The sequence below is a fragment of the Rhinopithecus bieti genome, unplaced genomic scaffold (assembly GCF_001698545.2).
Source record: "Rhinopithecus bieti isolate Rb0 unplaced genomic scaffold, ASM169854v2 scaffold_39746, whole genome shotgun sequence".
In the NCBI taxonomy this organism is placed as follows: domain Eukaryota; kingdom Metazoa; phylum Chordata; class Mammalia; order Primates; family Cercopithecidae; genus Rhinopithecus; species Rhinopithecus bieti.
Window position 1 is genome coordinate 1,316,736 of NW_016816960.1, and position 23,092 is coordinate 1,339,827.

General features: G+C 40.4%; 1 protein-coding gene across 8 annotated transcripts in view; it reads left to right on the forward strand.

Moving 5' to 3' along the window:
• Positions 1 to 23,092, forward strand: part of SETD2 (SET domain containing 2, histone lysine methyltransferase) — a 154,945-nt gene that overhangs the window by 97,545 nt on the left and 34,308 nt on the right. For 3 of the 8 annotated variants that reach the window (XM_017855700.1, XM_017855697.1, XM_017855701.1), the window contains exons 13-15: positions 8,060 to 8,108; positions 13,119 to 13,302; positions 18,121 to 18,790. In XM_017855700.1, coding sequence (XP_017711189.1) covers positions 8,060 to 8,108; positions 13,119 to 13,302; positions 18,121 to 18,790 — 903 coding nt within the window. Of the gene's footprint in view, positions 1 to 8,059; positions 8,109 to 13,118; positions 13,303 to 18,120; positions 18,791 to 23,092 lie in introns of those variants that run through there. The other 5 variants (XR_001882170.1, XM_017855698.1, XR_001882169.1 and 2 more) reach the window with 5 other exon arrangements.

Consider the following 23,092-nt stretch of genomic DNA (forward strand, 5'->3'; position numbering starts at 1 on the left):
TTTTTAAGAGATGGAGTCTTGCTCTGTCGCCCAGGCTGGAGTGCAGTGGCGCAATCTTGGCTCATTGCAAGGTCCGCCTCCTGGGTTCACGCCATTCTCCTGCCTCAGCCTCCCGAATAGCTGGGACTACAGGCACCCACCACCATGCCCAGCTAATTTTTGTATTTTTAGTAAAGATGGGGTTTCACCGTGTTAGCCAGGATGGTCTCGATCTCCTGACCTTGTGATCCCCCCGCCTCAGCCTCCCAAAGTGCTGGGATTACAGGCGTGAGCCACCACGCCCAGCCTACTGCAGAGATTTTTAATCTGTGATACATAATTGAACTTCAGGAGATTTTTAGAACCTCTAAAATTACATATGAGACTATAGCATTTCTGGGGTGAGGGTCTATAAATATGAGCAGTTTCTCTAACAGGCATATATATATGTGTGGGTTGAGAAAGGAATGAACTGTAGTTCAAAAAGTGTTTTCTAGATGATTTGGATATCAGGAGGGCTCCTACTCTTAGCTTGGTAGTGAAGGATGGGTAAGGCTAGAAAAGAGGGTGGTTGGGGACCAAATTTAAAAGAGGCCGTGAACTGGGAGGACATTTTAGGTATGGCACTTACTGAAGAACAACATTTAGAAGTTGCCTTGTGAGTAGCTATGCTCTTCACCAAGAATACACCCATAATGCACAAGAGTCTTTGGTACTATGCCTAGGACTTTTCAGAGGCATTTTATCTTTTTTTTCTTCTTTTTTAGTTTTAAAACAGGCCATTTCTGCACATGCGGCAAAATATGAAAGACATACGGTAAAATGTTTCCTCCCTACCCTTGGCTTCCATCTGATTTCCTGGAGGCAATCAAACAGTTTCTTGTGTAGCTTTCCAGAGATAATTTATGCATATTATGCATATATTTTACTTTTTAAAATAAAATTGGCAGCATTATTCAGCTCCTTTTTAATAATGTGAAGATTACTTGATATCAGTTTATAAATAATTTATTTTTCAGAACTACATATTATTTTACTGTATAGATATGCCATAATTAATCATTCTGCTATTATAGCCATTTAGGTTGATTGCTTGCTTTGCCTTAGCACAAGTAATTTTTACCGAAGTCATTTCATACATTGACATGTAGGAATATGCATGTTGGCTAAATTACTAAAAATTAGTATTGTTGAGCTATAGTCTGTGTTACTTGTAATTTTGGTAAGTATGGCCAAATTGCTTTTCATAGTTATTATATCAATTCAACTCTCATTGGCAGTGTATATGCGTAAGAATGAGAATTTCACTACCCCTGGGCAGCACAAGTACTGTCAAGTTTTATCTTGGTCAGACTAATAGGCAAAAATGGAATATTGCAGTTTTGATTTAATTTTTCTGTTACGTATTAGGTATTGAACATCTTTGTGTTTGTATTTCCTACTTTAAGAACTTTGTTCATATTCTTCATTCATTTTTCTTAGTGGCTAAAAACTGAACAGATCTTGTTACCTTTCATTTCTGGGAGCCCTGCTATTAAAAGTTAGAGTGTTTCTTCAGGGGTTTAAAAGAATAAACAAAATTATTTCATTCCCCTTTTTCTCTTTCCCTCTCACTCTTTGTTCCTCTTTCCTACCCATGTATGTGATTTTATGAAACCCTCCAGACATGTATATAGTATCTTCTAAGTTTTCTTTCCAGTTTTTCCAATCAAATCTCTTTGACCTACTTGAACTCCCCCTCTACTCAGGTGCATACTTGCTAGGTCATAATCCTTCTGTTTTCCCTTTGGCCCTCTTAGCCTTATCACTCAGTAATATTTCATATTTCTTTAATTCTGGAAAATTTATCTGCTTAATTTTGTAAAATATTTTCTTCTTTCCTAGAATGCCTTTTACCTGAAGTTGGCATCTGAACTTCTGGGCTCCATAGCTTTGCTTTTCTATTTTCTTTTTATCCATTCCTGCTGGGTTTTGTCTGTTCTTTTAGCTATGAAAGTGACAGTTTACTCACAGTATTTGTTTTGTTTTTGTTTTTGTTTTTTTTGTTTTGTTTTGTTTTTGAGATGGAATGTCAGTCTGTTACCCAGGCTAGAGTGCAGTGGTGCTATCTTAGCTTACTGGAACCTCAAACTCCTGGGCTCAAGAGCTCCTCCTGCCTCAGCCTCCTGAGTGGCTGGGACTATAGGCATGGGCTGCCATGCCCAGTTAATTTTTTCATTTTCTTTTTTTTTTTTTTTTTTTTTTGAGACAGAGTCTTGCTCTGTCGCCCAGGCTGGAGTGCAGTGGCGAGATCTCGGCTCACTGCAAGCTCTGCCTTCCAGGTTCACGCCATTCTCCTGCCTCAGCCTCCCGAGTAGCTGGAACTACTTAGACACCCGCCACCATGCCCTGCTGATTTCTTGTATTTTTTTAGTAGAGACAGGGTTTCACCGTGTTAGCCAGGATGGTCTCTATCTCCTGACCTCATGATACGCCCACCTCAGCCTCCCAAAGTGCTGGGATTACAGGCATGAGCCACCATGCCCGGCCCTAGTGTTTTCATTTTTCTGTAGATGAGGTCTTGCTATATTGCACAGGCTCCTGGGCTCAAGCGATCTGCCTGCCTTGGCCTCCCAAAGTGTTGGGATTACAGGTGTGAGCCTCTGCACCCAGCCTTGCTCAGTCTTTTTTTCTCTTTCTCAGTATTGCTGTCATTTGGGAAAATATTTAGGAAAACAGGTTCGGTTGGCCTATACGAGATTTGATCTGTGCTTGTTAACAAGGAATAAGTAAATCTAGTCTTAGTTTTCAAAAATAAATCTGTTATTACAGAACAGATAATCTGATCTCTATATGACAAAAGGTGGAAATCTTACTCTTGTAAATTATTTTTTTCTTTTTTTTTCTGTTTTTTTGAGACGGAGTCTCGCTCTGTCGCCCTGGCTGAAGTGCAGTGACGTGATCTCAGCTCATTGCAAGCTTCGCCTCCCAGATTCACACCATTCTCCTGACTCAGCCTTCCAAGTAGCTGGGACTACAGGCACCCGCCACCACACCCGGCTAATTTTTTGTATTTTTAGTAGAGAGGAGGTTTCACCATGTTAGCCAGGATGGTCTTCATCTCCTTACATCGTGATCCACCCACCTCGGCCTCCCGAAGTACTGGGATTACAGGCGTGAGCCACCGTTCCCGGCCATTATTTTGTTCTTGTAAGTGTTGTTTAGCTCAGGAACAGTCTAAACCAGTGGTAACTTTTTTTTTTTTTGTCAGAAAAAGATTTCTTATAAATTATTTAATAATTTTGTTTTAATCCTGTTTCTATAGTATATTTTTAGAGTTTATTTGGGATGTATTAATGAAGTGCTGCATTGGTTCCAATGAGTACTTTTTGAGCCTGTTATAAGAAAACATTGTAAAATAAGCCATGTGACCTGGTAGTAGTAGGTAACTTGTTCAAGTGTTTATTAATAAAAAATATACTATATGGAACATGACTATTTCAAGTTAAAGACTCTACCTTTTACTTTTATTTGCTTATTTTTTTCTGTATGTTTTCTGTCTTGGCAATCTCCAGCAGTATCACTATATGTTATTGTTTCTTAATTGTTTCTTAAATTTCCCCAAATTGTGATCTTTTGCTTTAGCCTGTTTCCTGAATTTCAGATGTATATTTATCACTCTGACGCTGGAAATACAAAATGTTTTGGGCTCTAGGTGAGGCCTTTGAACAGTAGTTCTTTCCAGGGATAAAAGTGATTGATGGTATAGTGATAAAAAGCATAGGGTATATGCAGTACTTTGAGTTCATGTAGCACTGTGTAGATGATTTCTATAAATTAGAAGTAGAATTTCACTTGTTGGTCCATTCAGAAAGGAATTGAGTGCTGATTATGTTCCAGACACTGTTCTTGGTGCTAGATATAGCAAAGAATAAGACAGTATGGGCCCATAATAATTACAGCTTGAGTGTGTGTGATTTGTGTGTGTTAGTTGAGATTTGCACCTAGACACTAAAGAAATAAGAGGATAATATGTAAGGAATATCAGATGGAGTGTGGAAGCAGATTCTTTTAGGACTGTCTGAGGGCAAGATCAGTCCTAGAACCATGGTCTCCTAACTTACAGAATATCAAACATACCAGGCATAGTGGCACGCACCTGTAGTCCAGCTACTTGGGAAGCCGAGATCGAAGCATCCCTTGAGCATGGGAGTTTGAGGGTGCAGTGGGCCATGATCACACCACTGCACTGGACATGATGGCTTCCAGCACTTTGGGAGGCTAAGACAGGAGGATCACTTGAGGCCAGAAGTTTGAGACCAGCCTGGGCAACACAGCCAGACCCCATCTCTATATACACACATACACACACAATATTAAATCTTAGAACATCCACAGTCATTGTCTTCAGTATTCTCTTCAGTAAATAAAATTTTAAGACCTTATAGATCTGAAAAATGTCCTTATCCTATTCTCCTTTGTTTGGCAGATAATATAATTATCATTTGAAATGTTCTCTTATAGTATGCGAGTCTCTTGAGTGGAATATTTAACAAAGTAAGGTGATTTTACATTAAGGGTTAACATAAATGAAGCCAATTTAGACAAACATTTTCTGTAACAGACTCTGTGGCCTATAGAAGTGACATTATTCCAGACAGACTCAAGTATCACTGAGACTAATACTATTTATTCACAAGACAGAATGATCTTAAGAAATGTCAAAGTTATCCTCAAGTGGCTGCTTCCTTCTCAACTTTCAATATTGTGGGACTTTGGAAAACTTCAGTTGTATTTTCAGGATCCCACTCTTAATATGTAAAATAAGGAGGAGAGAGTAGGTAATCTGCATTGCCAGCTTAAATTTTGTATGTAGCCTTGACTATATAAAGAGGGAGGATCAAGTTAGCGACTCCAACTGCTTGGGTACATATTGATAGAAATTGTTTCTCATATGATTAGGCACATAGTAAATAGTAGCTCCTGGTCATTAGTCAGTAGTAATCATTTTGTGAACATCAGAATACATTTTCAACTTAGTAGTGGATCTAAACTTTTGAATGTAACTAAGAATTTATCTTTGAGAAGCGTTTCTGGTGGTACATTAACTGCCACTACAGAGTGGGTCCCCAACTTGAGGCCTGTGTAATAAATTACTTTAAATGTTTGTAATGAATGCGTATGATGCCAAGATACTATGCAAAATAAACTAGGTCAAAATTGTGTTATTCTTAGTTGGACCCTCAGTACATCAGTTCTAAGTACCTTTTCTGAATGAACCTGCTGTCTTTTTGGAGTGCCTAGGTTTACAGATTACCTAATGCAAATGTTGTTTCCAAGCTTCTTAAGATTAGCAGAATACCTTTTTTCCCTTATAGTGTGGGTAGATGGTAATAGGTGGCATTCTTACTTTTTCCTGTCTGGTAACCCCTCTGAGAGGCAGATAGAGGAGTAAGACACACAGAACCAGCTTGCTCCTTCCTGTCTTTATTCCTGATTCATTATTACCCGCAGCTAAAATTGACAACTCAGTAACTTCAGATGTCCCTCATAGTAGCAGATGGGAATGTATCCCCTCTCTAGAGGCAAAAGCAGATCAAGAGCAAAGAGAGCCCAGATGTCTGTTAGCTGAGGGCAGACCTACCTAGTTTTTTCTCCCAGATTCTCTCTTGTGGGAAGGGGTGAGTGAAGATGTTAAGAATAGCCAGTAGTTCAGTAGTTCTCAACCTTCTCTGTGTATCAGAATCATCTGAGGAGCTTTTTAAAAATAGGCATATCTGGCACCCACTAAATCAAAGAGATTTAGATTCACTTTGTCTTGGGTGGTATTTCCATGAAAGCTTCTTGGGTGGTTTAATTGTACAACCAGGGTAGAGAATCACAGCTCTAATGAAAGTCCTACATAGGAGAGGTTAAGGGGATGGAGGATGTCACCTACATTTGTACATAAATCTCAAAATGGTACTCCTTCTCAAAATAATGTTGTTAGGCATGTCCTGTGTCATCTAGCACAGAAGAAGTACTCTGGAGTTAGACTGTCTGGTAGCATCATAACCTTGGGCAGGTTGCTAAGCTTTTTAAATAAGTTTTCTTTTTGGAAAATTGAGGTAATAGTACTTACCTCATAGGGTTGTTTTGAAGCTCAAATAAGATAATATATTTGAAGGGCCGGGTGCAGTGGCTCACATTTGTAATTCCAGAACTTTGGGAGGCCAAGGTGGGCAGATCATGAGGTCAGGAGTTTGAGACCAGGCTGGCCAACATGATGAAACCCCATCTCTACTAAAAATACAAAAATTAGCCAGGCATGGTGGCACGCGCCTATAATCCCGGTTACTGGGGAGGCTAAGAAGAATCACTTGAACCTGGGAGGCAGAGGTTGCAATGAGCTGAGATCATACCACTGCACTCCAGCCTGGGCAACAGAGACTGCCGTTCAAAAAACAAAACAAAAAGATAGGCTGGGCACGGTGGCTTACACCTGTAATCCCAGAACTTTGAGAGGCCAGATCATGACGTCAGGGGTTCGAGACCAGCCTGGCTAACATGGTGAAACCCTGTCTCTACTAAAATACAAAAATTAGCTGGGCACAGTGGTGTGTGCCTGTAATCCCTGCTACTCAGGAGGCTGAGGCAGGAGAATTGCTTGAACCCAGGAGGCAGAGGTTGCAGTGGGCTGAGATTGTGCCACTTTACCCCAGCCTGGATGACAGAGCAAGACTCCATCTCAAAAAAAAAAAAAGTGTATTTGAAATGTTCAGCATGATACCTGGCACACAGTATAAGTGCATAATTAATTATAATCATCATCTTTATTAATTTGTCAGCATGCATATAGTATTGGAGGCTTAAAAATTTTTTTCATTTATATAGATTTCCCTGGATCTGTGCAGTCCACATTGATCATTTTTAATGGCAACTGAATATTACATCATGACCTTTCCTCAGTTGTGACGTGGCTTATTATTTTTCACAAATGTTGTTAGAAGCAACAATTGTGGAGAGGAGGCCACACAGGTGTGGTTAATATCATGAGATTCCTCTGAAGGGAGGATATCACCTTATGTATCATTGAGAGTGTGTGGGCTTGTTACTGGCCCACTTAAGATGACTGGATAAGAAAGTATTGTGCCCAATAGTTACTCGATGGACTGTGGAATAGTGAAGAGCTGTTAAAAAACAAAATAGGTTCTAGGCCTTAGATAACACAACGAGAAAAGGTACTTAAAAGCCTTTAAAACAGTTCACATTTCTCAGGATCAATTTTGGTACAGTGATCAAGAGGACCAGTGAACTAATGCTTAACCTTTATGTTTTTTATAACAATTACAATGTAAAAGTAAATATTACGTTGGCCATTAGTCATGTTGGTTTTGCATTTTTAGAAAAATGCACTGAATAGTAGGAGTTGTCCTTACATACACAATTTTTCTGAAGTGTTTTTATATAACTGGGTAGTTACTAACCTTTTCTTTCTGTGAGTAGAGATGGCAAGTGCACATTAGAATTATGAATACTTGGCCAGGCATGGATGGTGGCTTACACCTGTAATCCCACCACTTTGGGAGGCTGAGCAGATTGCTTGAGCCCAGGAGTTTGAGACCAGCCTGGGCAATATGATGAAACCCCATCTCTACAAAATTAGAAAAAATTAACTGGGCATGGTGGCATCCACCTGTGGTCCCAGCTACTTGGGAGGCTGAGGTGGAAGGATTGCTTGTGCCTGGGAGGCAGAAGTTGCAGTGAGCCAAGATCATGGCAGCGCCTTTCAGCCTGGGTGACAGAGCGAGACCCTATCTCAAAAAAAAAAAAGATTGTCAGGAAGCGTATTCTTGCCCAGTCACTTAGTGTGCTACTTTGCTAGTGAGATCGTACAAGCTGGATAGATGTAAATATATATATTTGTGCTATATATTTTTTACTTGTTTTTAAGGGGCCAGGATATATTCTTATTTAAAGCCCAGATATAAGTCAAATTTTAGAGAATAAGTGCCAGCTTGTTCCTTTCCATTTCTTTATTGTCATGTGAAAACAATCAGTTTCAAAGCAATCACCATTTCCACCCTCACTAATAACCCTCCCTCTGGTTTATTTTTTGCAGGAGGTATATCGAATTCCAAAGAAAAGTCAAACTGAAAAGGAGAACACAAGTAGGTATTCAGAGATACTCTGTGTTGATGGCTTTACAAATATTCTTTTGTTATGTGCAGAGGTAACTGATAAGAACTTGAGTGTTCTTGTTTTTGAAACTAGAGAATATATAACTAGGCAAATGAAATATTTGGTTTAAAAGTTTGGAAACTTGTGCTTTTATTCTTAATGACGTTTTGCCGAAGGAACTGTCTCTTACACTGTTTTGTTGTTGCTTCCTTGAACTCAGTCTTTACTATTTTTTTTTCTATTCATTTGTCCTCTAGAGCAGACATTCTTTATTTTTTATTTAGTCTTTTTTTCTTCTATTATTGTGATTTTGATTTTTTTTTCCTTCACACCAGATAGAGCAGGCATTCTTAAATCTATACTTCTAGATGTCTTTGGGAGGGTCTTTACCTCAAGATATTTATATGCAGCTGGGCAGGGTGGCTCACACCTGTAATCCTAGCACTTTGGGAAGTTGAAGCAGGTGGATTGCTTGAGCCCAAGAGTTCGAGACCAGCCTGGGCAACATGGTGATACCCTGTCTCTACAAAAAATACAAAAATATTAGCCAAGTATAGTGGCATGTTCCTGTAATCCTAATTACCAGGAGGTTGAGGTAGAAGGATCACCTGAGCCTAGGAAATTGAGGCTGCAGTGAGCCGTGATCGTGCCACTGTACTCCAGCCTGAGCAACAAAGTGAGGCCCTGTCTCCAAAAGGAAAAAAGATGTGTAAAATTCTGTATGTACACAGTTGACCCTTGAACAACACAGGGGATACAGATACTGACCCTGTGCAGTCAAAATTCCACATAACTTTTAACTCCCCATATTTTGTATGTTATGTGTATTGTGTACTATATTCTTAAAGTAAGCTAGATAAAAATGTTATTAAGAAAATCATAAGAGAAAATATATTTACTCTTCATTAAGTGGAAATAGATCATCATAAAGGTCTTCATCTTATCTTCACCTTGAGCAGGCTGAGGAGGAAGAGGAGGGATTAGTTTTGCTGTCTTGGGTGGCATAGGCAGAAGAAAATCCACATATAAGTTGACTACTTTCATGCAGTTCAAACTCATGTTGTTCAAGGGTTGACTCAAGGGTTGACTGTATTTACTTTTCTGAGGCAAATTCAAAACTTTGATCAGATTCTCAGTCACCCCTGAAAAGGTTAGAATCATTGTTTCAGAATGGATAGCAGGGAGGCCATGGGAGTCTGGTTTCTGGACTTTACTACTTAGTTACATTTCCAACAAACTTTTTTGTTGATTTGTTTTTTAGAGACAGTGTCTTACTGTGTCATGCAGGCTGAAGCACGGTGACACCATGATAGTTCTCACTGCAGCCTCGAACTCCTGGGCTCAGGCAATCCTCTTGCCTCAGCCTCTTGAGTAGCTGAGACTATAGGTGTGTGCCACCATGCCTGGTTAATTAATTATTTATTTATTTATTTACTTATTTTTTGTAGAGACAGAGTCTCGCTGTGTTACCCAGGCTAGACTTGAACTCCTGTCCTTAAGTGCTCCTCCTGTGTTAGCCTCCCAAAGTGCTGGGATCACAGACACAAGCCACTATGCCCAGCCTTAAGAATTTCTTTCCTTTCCTCCAGCAAACTTAGAGATTCAAGGAATGGGATCACTTATTGTGGTTATTGATTTCATGAGTACCTCCACCACTGACCCACTATAAATAGAATGAAGAAGCCAGTGTGACAATTTTTTTTGTCTTTTTATTTTTGGTGTGCATAACTTTTATATAATCTTAGTCTTTTGGTTAAAGACCTGTGACCCTTTGCACCACTGTTTATCTTTCGAGTATTTTTAGTTCCACTCTCTGGTTTAGTCTCTTCATAGCTGCACATTCTACTTAGGGCTGCAAAGAACTCTTCCTATGAAAAAGAAGGCAGGACTGGGCAATAGTGGTTGGCAAAACCAGTGGCACCACTATAGGATTGATTATCAGAAGCTAGCTTTCTGGGATCACTGAGTTAAAACTATTAGTAGCAACACAAGCAAAGCTTAAATACCTATGAGCATTTCTTCACAATATTTTGCAAATATGTAGTCTGGTGTGGCTAGATATTTGCAAAATATTGTGGAGAAATAATTTGCATCCATGAGATGCAGAGGATGATCTGTAATGAACATTTATATCTTTTCAGAGAGTAGCCTCTTTTCTGCCAACCTTGGTCTCTCTTTCAACATGTGGAACCCTCCGTTTCAGTCTCAGGTTTCTAGAATAAGAAAATGCTTATAATATATAATATATAATGCTTATAATTATATATATTATATATATATATATATATATGCATGCCTGGTTTCCACTTCTTAATGTCAAACAATTAAAGCTTAGAACCTTTAACATTCAGAAGGATTGCCAGGTGTGGTGGCTCACGCCTGTAATCCCAGCACTTTGGGAGGCCGAGGCGGGCGGATCACGAGGTCAAGAGATCGAGACCATCCTGGCTAACACAGTGAAACGCTGTCTCCACTAAAAATACAAAAAAAGAAAAAATTAGCCAGGCGTGGTGGCGGGCGCCTGTAGTCCCAGCTACTCGGGAGGCTGAGGCAGGAGAATGGCGTGAACCTGGGAAGGCGAGCTTGCAGTGAGCTGAAATTGCACCATTGCACTCCAGCCTGGGCGACAGAGTGAGACTCCATCTCAAAAAAAAAAAAAGAAAAAAAATTCAGAAGGATTGTGAAACACTTCAGGAAATACGTAATCTAACTTTACCCTCATTTTTATAATACTAGGAAATCAGCCTGAATAAATGGAATGACTTGTCTGCCTCACATATTCTAAGATGCAGAGTCAGAATGTGAACTGTTGGTATGATTCCTTTTTTGTTTTATCAGGGTATAGTGAAGAAAGAGTCACATTTTAAGGAAATTTATACTAGGTAAGAATCCTGGGTTTGCAGGAGAAAACAAGATAAACATGGGTAGATCCAGATGCAACTGTATAATGGTACCTCATAAAAGGATGTAGTGCTAATACCTTGTGAGCTGGAGCAGTTAATTTAATTATACTGCATTTTCTACCAGCATGTGGTACAAATGAGTTATGTTAGCTTCTCATTGACAGATGTTCATACCTGGCTATAGATTAGTAACCATGTTGCAAATACTTGGGATTTTGGGCCACCTCAAAGGAGAATCGTGAGAAAGGCTTATGAAACCTAACTCAGTTGCTGAGGGAGTAAAACAACCCATAGCACGTTTTTATGAGATGAGAAAAAGAAAAAGCAGTAAATGTTTATTGAGACTCTTCCTTGTCCTGTGAGAGAAATTCTCAATAAGAGAGCAATACTAACATACACAAAGCAACAGCATATTATGCTAGTCAACTGATATTGAAATGTTTAGTGGTGAGATTTAGTTGTTTTTTTTTCCCTCCCGAGATGGAGTCTAGCTGTGTTACCCAGGCTGGAGTGCAGTGGCACCATCTCGGCTCACTTCAACCTCTGCCTCCTGGGTTCAAGCCATTCTCCTGCCTCAGCCTCCCAAATAGCTAGGATTACAGGCACCTGCCACCATGCCCAGCTAATTTTTGTATTTTTAGTATAGGCGGGGTTTTACTGTGTTGGCCAGGCTGGTCTCGAACTCCCAGTCTCATGATCTGCCCGCCTTGGCCTTCCAAAGTGCTGGGATTACAAGTGTGAGCCACAGCGCCTGGCCGAGATTTAGACTTCTTAAGGAGATGAGAAACTAGGAGGTGTGATCTGTGAAAAGTAGTACTTAGGACAGCTTTGGAGAGCACTGGAATGGAATTGGGTAAGTGAAAACAGATTAAGAACCATTCTAGGTAAAGAGAGACACTGTAAATTAAGAAGGTTATTAATACCATCTTTGAATAGGAAGCTGGCATCTGATTTTTTGGTTTGTTGGTTTGTTTTTTTAAGAGACAGGATCTTGCTCTGTTGCCCAGGCTGAAGTGCAGTGGTGTAAACAGAGTTCGTTACATCCTAGAATGCCTGGGCTGAAGCAGTCTTCCTGCCTCAGCCTCTTGCAAGTAGCTGGGACTACAGGTGTGTGCCACCATGCCCAGCCTGGTATTATGTTTTTTTAAGATGTGGCTCTCTGGCTTTGATGACTTCCAAAGTTATCACCTGAGTTTGAGATATTTTTCTTTTATAGTTATACCTTTGACTCTTGAACAACACAAGTCCACATATACAGTGGATTTTTTTGTCAACCAAATGTGCATAGAAAATATAGTATTCATAAGATATGAAACCAGCCTATAAGGAGGGGCAGCTTTTTGTATATGTGAGTTCTGTGAGGTGGATTGTGGGACATGAGTATGCACAGATTCTGGTGTGGAGGGAAGGGGGTTCCTGGAACCAGTCCCCATTTATACCAAGAGATAACTGTAGTTCATTAAAATGTTGCTTGATAAGCCACTTTTTAAATTTTAAGAAATGGGGTCTTGCTTTGTTTGCCCAGGCTTGACTGCAGTGGTGCAATCATAGCTCACTGCTGCCTTGAACTCCTGGGCTTAAGCGATCCTCCCACCTCAGTCTCCTAAGTAGCCGGGACTGCAGCCACCATGCGTACCTTAAAAAAAAAAAAAATTAGACTTTTCTCATTGAGGTTCTTATGCTTAGGACATCAGGCTGCTTTTCTGTAGATTATAAATATGAAGAGTTATAGGGTAGTTAAAGGCTTTTACATTTTTTAACTGACAAGTAAACTGCCTTGCTAAATGTAATGGGAATATCTTGCCTGCATGTGCCCACAGAACTTACAGAAATGTTAACAGCTTAGACTGAGTCTTTGGTGGGAAAGAGACGAAAAGGGCATTTGTGAAAGAGACTTTTAGTGAATAGAGTACACACAGACATAAGACCTTGTATCTCATTCAAATTCAGGACTGGGTATATGAGGGAGGAGTCCATAGATACATTTGTTGGATAGAAGTTTTGTTATACAGTTGATATGTTGTCATGATGGAGAAAAGTCCACCAAATAAACTTAAAAACAACAACAACAACAACAACAACAACCTTTTCTCTTAGCAGCTGAACGAGGAAGGGATGCTGTTGGCTTCAGAGATCAAACACCTGCCCCAAAGACTCCTAATAGGTCAAGAGAGAGAGACCCAGACAAACAAACTCAAAATAAAGAGAAAAGGAAACGAAGAGGCTCCCTCTCACCACCACCTTCTGCCTATGAGCGGGGAACAAAAAGGCCAGATGACAGGTAAGTGGCCTGTGTGAGTTTTTTTGTTTTGTTTTGTTTTGAGCAAGTTAAAAGTACCCAAGTCATATACTTCTGATTTTGAACACCAAGGACTTTTGGAATTAGTATTTGCATTTTGATGAGTGAGTATACAACTTTGCTGATAAATCTTAAGATAGATTCTCTGTTGACAGTAGTAGTAGCTGTGAAGATTAATAGGTTTTGGTTCTTGAATGGTTCCTATTTGATAATATTTAAATGTCATTTTGGGAGCCAAAGATTTGTTCTTTCAAGTGCAATGGGGGTTGGTAGGAGATAAGTATTCAAAGATAATGGTGATTCTTTAAAAGCCAGAACTTTTCTGGCTTTTCTTGTGAGTTTTGTGCCATACTAATTAAAATGCTGATTTTTAATAAATCTAGTCAGAAGCTCTCTTGATAATGCTGGTAGAAAAACAAACCATGTAATCATTTACTGGAGGCTAGAAAACATTTATCCCAGACAAGTCCTTTTTAAATTAAATTTGCTTTTTAAAAAATTGAGATAAAGCATTTATACACCGCAGTTGGCAGAATTTTTTAGTTTTAAACTATCTGGGTATGTAATGTGATTTTTATTTGCATTCCCCTGATTACTAAATAGATTGAACATCTTGTCATATATTTATTGTCCATTTCTTTCTTTTGCATGTAGTTAACCAGTTTTCTCAGCACCATTTATTGAAAAGTCTGTCCTTTCCCCCACTGTAAGTTCTTGGTGCCTTTGTTGAAGATCAGTTGGTTTGTAAATGGGTAGATTTATATCTGCATTCTCTGTTCTGTTCTGTTGATCTATGTGTCTGTTTTTATGCCAGTACCATGTTGTTTTGGTTACTATAGCTTTGTATTGGCCATTTCTGTTTCCTGTTCTGTGAAGTATCTTTTTTTTTTTTTTTAGTGAGACGGAGACTTGCTCTGTTGCCCAGGCTGAAGTGCAGTGGCGCGATCTCGGCTCACTGCAAGCTCCGCCTCCTAGGTTCACACCATTCTCCTACCTCAGCCTCCTGAGTATCTAGGACTACAGGCGCCCGCCACCATGCCCGGCTAATTTGTTGTAGTTTTAGTAGAGACAGGGTTTCACTGTTTTAACCAGGATGGTCTCGATCTCCTGACCTCGTGATCCGCCTGCCTCATCCTCCCAAAGTGCTGGGATTACAGGCATGAGTCACTGCGCCCGGCTGTTCTGTGAAGTATCTTATATGTGTAGTTCATTCATTGAATTATTTGTCTTTTTTAGTTGTATGTGTCCTTTATATTCTAAATATAGTTTTGTCTTGGTGATAATTGTTGCAAATATCTTCTCCTAGTTTTCTGCTTGTATTTTGACTCTTTTTGTACCTTTTGATAAATAGAATTTTATGATTTAGCTGAATGTATCATATATGGTATGTTTTCTTTATGGTTTTTGCTTATTGTGTCTTAAGAAATCCTTCCCTACCCTTGAGGAGGAAATTTTTTTTGTATTTTAAGGGAATTAAATCCTTAATCCATTTGGAATTAATTTTTGTATATGTTATAAGGGAGGGATTCAGTTTTATTTTTCTCTAATACCCAGTTGTCCCAGCACCATTTACTTGAAAACCCATCCTTTTCACTTGTCTGCAGTGCTGCCTCTCTCCCACAAATTTTCATATATGGGAAGACCTTTTTCTGGGGCTCATGATGACTGTAGCTTCTATTAGGTCTTCGTAGCAAAACACTACCCCTTTCTTGGTTTTCCTCTGGGAAATCTTGTCTTTTCTCAGACTTTTATTCTTCTTTAGAATCTGCTTCCTTAGAACCCTACCCACCAAAGAGATGATTCTGTAGCGACTTAACATTGATACAATTTTGGGTATGCTTATCTCTGTCTAATTAGGTCTCTTTTGAGACAGGGTCTTACTCTGTTGCCCAGGCTTGAGTGCAGTGGCATGATCATGGCTCACTGCAGCCTTGCTTTACCTGCACCAGCGCAGGCAATCCTCCCACTTCAGCCCCCATCCAGTAGGTGGGACTACAAGGAAGTGCCACGACCCCCGGTTTTTTTGTTTTTTTGTGGAGACGGGAGTTTTGCCATTTTGCCCAGGCTGGTCTTGAATTCCTGGGTCTCGAGGCTGTCAGATCACCTAAGGTTAGGTGTCGGATCACCTAAGGTCAGGAGTTCAAGACCAGTCTGGCCAACATGGTGAAACCCCGTCTCTGTTAAAAATACAAAAAATTAGCCGGGCATGGTGTCTCACGCCTGTAATCCCAGCTACTTGAGAAGCTGAGGCATGAGAGTCGCTTGAGCCCAGGAGGCAGAGGTTGCAGTGAGCTGAGAACACACCATGCACTCCAGCCTGGGTGACAGAGCAAGACTGTCTGAAAAAATAAATAAATAAAATGCATACAGTTTTGTAACCACCACCACAAGCATGATACAGAGCACTTCCATCGCCTTAAAAAATTCCTGGTCAGGCATGGTGGCTCATGCCTGTAATCCCAGTACTTTGGGAGGCCAAGGTGGGTGGATCATGAGGTCAGGAGTTTGAGACCAACCTGGCCAATATAGTGAAACCCCATCTCTACCAAAAATACAAAACTTACCCAGGTGTAGTGGCACGTGCCTGTAGTCCCAGCTACTCAGGAGTCTGAGGCAGGAGAATCGTTTGAACCCGGGAGGCGGAGGCTGCAGTGAGCTGAGATTATGTCGCTGCACTCCAGCCTGGGTGACAGAGCAAGACTCCATCTCAAAAAAAAAAAGAAAAAAATTCCTGGCCAAGCGCAGTGACTTACGCCTGCAATCCCAGCACTTTGAGAGACTGAGGCAGGTGGATAACTTGAGGTCAGGAGTTCAAGACCAGCCTGACCACCATGGTGAAACCTGTCTCTACTGTGAATGCAAAAATTAGCCAGGCATGGTGATGCGCCCCTGTAATCCCAGTTACTGGGGAGATTAAGGCAGGAGAAGCACTTGAACCTGGGAGGTGGAGGTTGCAGTGAGCCAATATCACACCATTGTGCACCAGTCTGGGTGACAAGAACGAGCCTCCCTCTCAAAAAAACAAAACAAAACAAAACAAAAAAGGCCAGGCGCGGTGGCTTACACCTGTAATCCCAGAACTTTGGGAGTCCACGGTGGGCAGATCACGAGGTCAGGAGATTGAGACCAACCTGGCGAACACTGTGAAACCCTGTCTCTACTAAATATACAAAAAAATTAGCTGGGCAGGAGAATGGCATGAACCTGGGGGACAGAACTTACAGTGAGTGGAGATCACTCCACTGTATTCAAGCCTGGGCAACAGAGCGAGACTCCATCTCAAAAAAAAGAAAAAAGAAAAATAGGCTGGGCGCAGTGGCTCATGCCTGTAATCCCAGCACTTTGGGAGGCCGAGGCAGGTGGATCACCTAAGGTCAGGAATTGGAGACCAACTTGGCCAACATGGCGAAACNGAGCGGAAATTGCGTCACTGCACTCCAGCCTGGGCAACAGAGCAAGACTGTCTTAAAAAAAAGAAAAAAAAATTCCCTTGTGCCCGTTTGTAGTCAGTCCGTTCCACATCCCTAACTGCTGGCAACCACTGATCTGCTTTCTGACCCTCTCGTTTTGTCTTCTCCATAATGTCAAAAAAAAAGTGGTATATAGTATGTAGCATTTGAATCTGCCTTCTTTCACTTGTCATATTGCATTTTAGATTCATTCATCTATGTTATTGTGTGTCTCAATGGTTTTTTTTTTTTTATTGCTGAGTAGTCCATTGTATTCATGTACCATAGTTGATGAATTCATCATTTCAGAGACATTTGACTGTTGTGAATATTGCTGCTATGTACAAGTCTTATGTGAATATTCTCCATCTTTCTTTTTTTCTTTTCTTTTTTTTTTTTTTTTTTTTTTTTTTTTGAGACGGAATCTTGCCCTGTTGCCCAGGCTGGAGTGCAGTGGCGCGATCTCAGATCACTCCCACCTCTGCCTCCCGGGTTCAAGCGATTCTCCTGCCTCAGCCTCTTGCATAGCTGGGATTACAGGCACACGCCACCATGCCCAGCTAATTTTTGTATTTTTAGTAGAGACGGGGTTTCACCATGTTGGCCAGGCTGGTCTTGAACTCCTGACCTCAGTTGATCTGCCCGCCTCATCATGCCTGGCCTCTCGCTCATATTTGAAAGAAAGTTTTTTGGGGGAAATAGTTTTCTCTCAACATTCTGACTCTATTCTTCAGTTTTCTGGCTTCCCTTAACTGTTTTTGTGAGACTTGGTCTAATTTTCGTCCTTCTCTAATCTGGCTTTTCTCTTGGTCTACTTTTAAGATGTTCTTTTTGTATATGGCTTTCTACTGTATATTTTATGAGGATTTCTTTTCTTTTCCTAGTTGGAATTCATTAGACTTTTGAATTTGAAGGTTACTTTTCAAGTATTTCTCTTCATATCTGATCTCCTGCTTGACCATACTGTGGAATTTAGGGACAATAAATTGGATTGAGTATTGGATTATTTCTTGATTTATAACACTTATTCTGTTTTTTATTTTAATTTTAGAATTTGTGATTATAGCACTGTCCCCAGCTATAAAGAATAGGTTGCTATATCTATCTATAATCTTAAAATTCTAGAAACCTAAGGAAAGAGATGAAATTATTTTCATCTCATTATCAGTTCCTTGGGATTCTGTTCTGTCTGCAAGACAAGCTGAGTAATTTTGAGTATAGTTTTAAACTAGTGCCAAATGGGGTTTGGTGTGGTTAGTGGTTTAGTCATGAGTGACATAATACTTATTAGTGCTTTGATTATGTCTGTGATTTAGGGAGAAACTTTTTGTGGTCCTTATTTTCTTTCTAGATATGATACACCAACTTCTAAAAAGAAAGTACGAATTAAAGACCGCAATAAACTTTCTACAGAGGAACGCCGAAAGTTGTTTGAGCAAGAGGTGGCTCAACGGGAGGCTCAGAAACAACAGCAACAGATGCAGAACCTGGGAATGACATCACCACTGCCCTATGACTCTCTTGGTTATAATGCCCCACATCATCCCTTTGCTGGTTACCCACCAGGTTATCCCATGCAGGCCTATGTGGATCCCAGCAACCCTAATGCTGGAAAGGTGCTCCTGCCCACACCCAGCATGGACCCAGTGTGTTCTCCAGCTCCTTATGATCATGCTCAGCCCATGGTGGGACATTCTACAGAACCCCTTTCTGCCCCACCACCAGTACCAGTGGTGCCACATGTGGCAGCTCCTGTGGAAGTTTCCAGTTCCCAGTATGTGACCCAGAGTGAAGGTGTAGTACACCAAGACTCCAGCGTTGCTGTCTTGCCAGTGCCGGCCCCCGGCCCAGTTCAGGGACAGAATTATAGTGTCTGGGATTCAAACCAACAGTCTGTCAGTGTACAGCAGCAGTACTCCCCTGCACAGTCTCAAGCAACCATATATTATCAAGGACAGACATGTCCAACAGTCTATGGTGTGACATCACCTTATTCACAGACAACTCCACCAATTGTACAGGTAACTAATTCTGAAACTTCGCTTTTCTGCTTTATGGTGTTTTCATGGGATGTTAGTTAAATCTGGGACAGGGGAGGAAGTCCTACCATGGACTACTTGCATATGTTGATGAACTTTGTATGTATTGGTTATGTATTGTGTGAAATATTGCCAAAACTTGGCAGCTAAGACAATAGGTAAGTATTTTCTCACAGTTACCATGGGTCACTAACTCAGAAGCAGCTTAGCAGCGTGGATCTGGCTCAGGGTTTTCCATGAAATTACAGTCAAGCTGTTAGCCATGGCTGCAGTCATCTGAAGGCTGAACTAGATATAAAGGATTCACTTTCCAACTTACTCACACCGTTGTTAGCAGGCCTCTATTTCTGCCAAGGGAGAACCCTTTTTGTGTTTTCTAAAATCATGGTCAGGCCAGGCTGTGGTAGCTTACACCTGTAATCTCAGCACTTTGGGAGGCCGAGGTGGACAGATAACCTGAAGTCAGGAGTTTGAGATCAGCCAGGCCAACATGGTGAAACCTCGTCTCTACTAAAAAATACAAAAAATTAGCTGGCAATGGTGGCTCATGCCTGTAATCCCAGCTACTTGGTAGGCTGAGGCAGGAGAATCACTTGAACCCGGGAGGCAGAGGTTGCAGTGAGCCGAGATAGTGTCACTGTACTCCAGTCTGGACAACAGGGCGAGATGCCATCTCAAAAAATAAATAAATAAAATCAAGTTTGTTTATTTATTTATTTTTTAATTATACAAGGCAGAACTTTTTTTTTTTTTTTTTTTTTTTTTGAGATGGAGTCTCGCTCTGTCGCCCAGGCTGGAGTGCAGTGGCGTGATCTCAGCTCACTGCAAGCTCCACCTCCTGGGTTCATGTTATTCTTCTGCCTCAGCCTCCCGAGTAGCTGGGACTACAGGTGCCTGCCACCATGCCTGGCTAATTTTTTGTATTTTTAGTAGAGATGGGGCTTCACCATGTTAGCCGGGATGGTCTTGATCTCCTGACCTTGTGATCCACCCACCTCGGCCTCCCAAAAGTGTTGGGATTACAGGTGTGAGCCACCGTGCCTGGCCGGCAGAACTTTTTTTTATTTTTATTTTATTTTAAGAGATTAGGTCTTGCTCTGCCACCCAGGCTGGAGTACAGTGATGTGATCATAGCTGACTGCAGCCTTAAACTCCTAGGCTCAAGTGATCTTCCCACCTCCCGAATAGCTGGGACTACAGGTGTGCATCACTGTACCCTGCTAATTTTTTTTTAAGAGATGAGGTCTCACTGTGTTGCCCAGGCTGGTCTTGAACTCCTGGCCTAGAGCAGTTCTCCTACCTTGGCCCTCCCAAAGTGTTGAGATTACAGGCATGAGCCACTGCGCCTGGCCAGCAGTACATTTAAAGCTGTAGAAACAAAAACATTGAAAGCATTATCATCACCGCATTTCTATCTCTCTCCCAGCACTCCTTGTTACCCCTTAAAAATGAAGTATTGTGGATATTGAAGACTCCCAACAGTGTTTCCTGCACATAATACTTAGTATTTAATAGTAATTTTTACTTCTGTTCATGTTTTCATAGTGAAGCTGTATTTAAAACATTTGTTAAAATGGCCATGACAAGGTATCCTGCTTTAATTACTAAAACTCTAACTGTATTAACTACTTTCATTTTTTATGATCCTTTAAAGCACGTTTTATATATTTTATATATTTGTCTTGACTTGAGCTTTTTATATCATGTTTTCCTACTTAAAATGATTTTTTTTTTTTTAAAGATAGTAAGTCAGACTTTATTTAAGAGGAGCCAGAGGGGATAAGTATGGGGACCACTGTGGTGGGACTTGGAGTAGGGAAAAGAGATTTGACTCAATTCCTTAAAATGATTTGTAACCACTTTTTCAAATTATTTACTATTGTACTATATGTGTGTGTACATATATATACACATACATAAATGTTTTAATGGGTATAATACCCTATTTGCTTATATAGTCATCCAGTTCACTGGGGGTAGTCATTTAAATGGAAAATTATTTTTCATAATTATAAATAGCATTCTATTAAACATGCTTATAGTTTTTTTCTGCTTTTTGTTTGTTGTTTGATTTAAAATGACTGTTACATTGTTACAGAAGGCTAGTGAAAATATGGGCATTGGTCATCAGGTATGAATTTTGTGTGTGTGTGTGTGTGTGTGTGTGTGTGTAGGGACAGGGTATGTTTAATTCTGCCTCCAACAGAATGTTTTGGGTTTTGGTTTTGTTTTACTGTCAATTTGACTTGGATATGAGCCATATTCTTTCTTGGCCAAGCCATTAGTTCTGAGTTTTCCCTAAAATATGTGTCAGGGATACAGTAAAAATGGTTTACGTCTCTCCTCATTCCTATTCCTGAAATATGTCCTCTCTTAGCTCTAGAGTCTAAGCAACAGCAATGAAAGGTATCCATTAAAGACAGTAAAGAGCTCACTGGTCATATGGTTTTTATTATAAAATAAAATCCATTTATTCCTTCCCAATGAGAAAAAAAATTATTTTGTGTTTATTCGTTAGCCATAAGAGCCAAGCATCACAATTTACTCGCTTCTAGTCTTTCAGTCTGTCCCTATCAAGAAGTACTTACTGATTCTCTAATCTACTTTGTGTGTACTTAAGTAGTAGGTAAATGGGCTGTGATGGTTCAACTATCCTTCCATTCCTCACTGTGTGAGATTAGTTGATCAGATGATATTGGGCTTTGGGGGTATTGAGAAACATAGAATATATTGTTAGTGTGTGTTTCGAGTCCTGGTTTATCGTTTACTGTGTATCCTAGAAACAGGCATTAATATTCTTGAGTCCTTGTTTTCTCATCTATAAAATGAACAGAATGCCTCAGGATGGTTTTGATTTGCATAAGATAAGGGATATTAATAATGATAGATTCAAGGCACCGTATACCTTGATGGTTACTTACAGTTATACACATAGTTACCTTAATAGTATTGAGGGGAAATTATTGACAGTAATGGGCTGTGAAATAACATCTGGTCATGTTCATCCTTCTGGTGTCTGGCCCTAAAAATCTGACCTCTAGGAGACTTGAAGTCTGTGTTGTTGAAGCCCAGTGTTAACCATACAGTGTGGCTACTCAGAGTTCACAAGCTGTGATAACCTTGGTGGTGAAGTAATATGTAACATGATATAATATACATTTATGTCTGTATATCTACATATTCGGTATCTTTAATATTTGGAGCAAATGTGTTATCAGAGGTGACTGATTTTTTTTACACAACTGCATACTAAACAGAAAAGCTCAATTTTAACAGAGGTCATGTAATTTGTAGTGGTCTTGTGACACTAATAAGTGACTTATTCTCACAGAGTTATACTAAATTACATCTCAAGAGTTTGAGTGCTTAGACTGTAATTTTTCATTTTAGGTTGGTTCAAAAGTAGTCATGGCTTTTGCTGTTAAGAATGGCGAAAACTACTTTTGTACTGACCTAATATAAAGTGAAGTGATTCAGATATAAAGTAATTTAATGATTTTTTTATTCTTCTAGAAGTGGTGACAGAAAAATTGTATTTTCCCTCTAAAACCTATTGGACCTTCTCAGATTTATTCTGTAATTCCCATTAGAAATCACATTTTAGCCGGGCGCAGTGGCTCACGCCTGTAATCCCAGCACTTTGGGAGGCCAAAGCGGGTGGATCATGAGGTCAGGAGATCGAGACCATCCTGGCTAACATGGTGAAACCCCGTCTCTACTAGAAATACAAAAAAATTAGCCGGGCGTGATGGCGGGCCCCTGTAGTCCCGCCTACTCGGGAGGCTGAGGCAGGAGAATGGCGAGAACCTGGGAGGCGGAGCTTGCATGCGCTGAGATCGCGCCACTGCACTCCAGGCTGGGCGACAGAGCAAGACTCTGTCTCCAAAAAAAAAAAAAAAAAAAAAAAAACAAAATCTTAGGCCGGGCATGGGGCCCCTTTTGAAACCCCACAACTTTTGAAGGCCAAGGTGGGCGGATCATCTGAGGTCAGGAGTTCAAGACCAGCCTGGCCAACATGGTGAAACCCCATCTCTACAAAATTAGCTGGGCATGATGGCGGGTGTCTGTAATCCCAGCCACTGGGGAGGCTGAGGCAGGAGAATCATTTGAACCCGGGAGGCGGAGATTGCAGTGAACCAAGATTGCACCATTGCACTCTAGCCTGGGAGACAGAGCGAGACTCCGTCCCCAGAAAAAGTCACAGTTTAAAGATACTCCTAGCGGATATATAGTTGAGAAACTAGCATTTTTGTAAAATTTTTTCTTCATCTCTTTTTTTTTTTT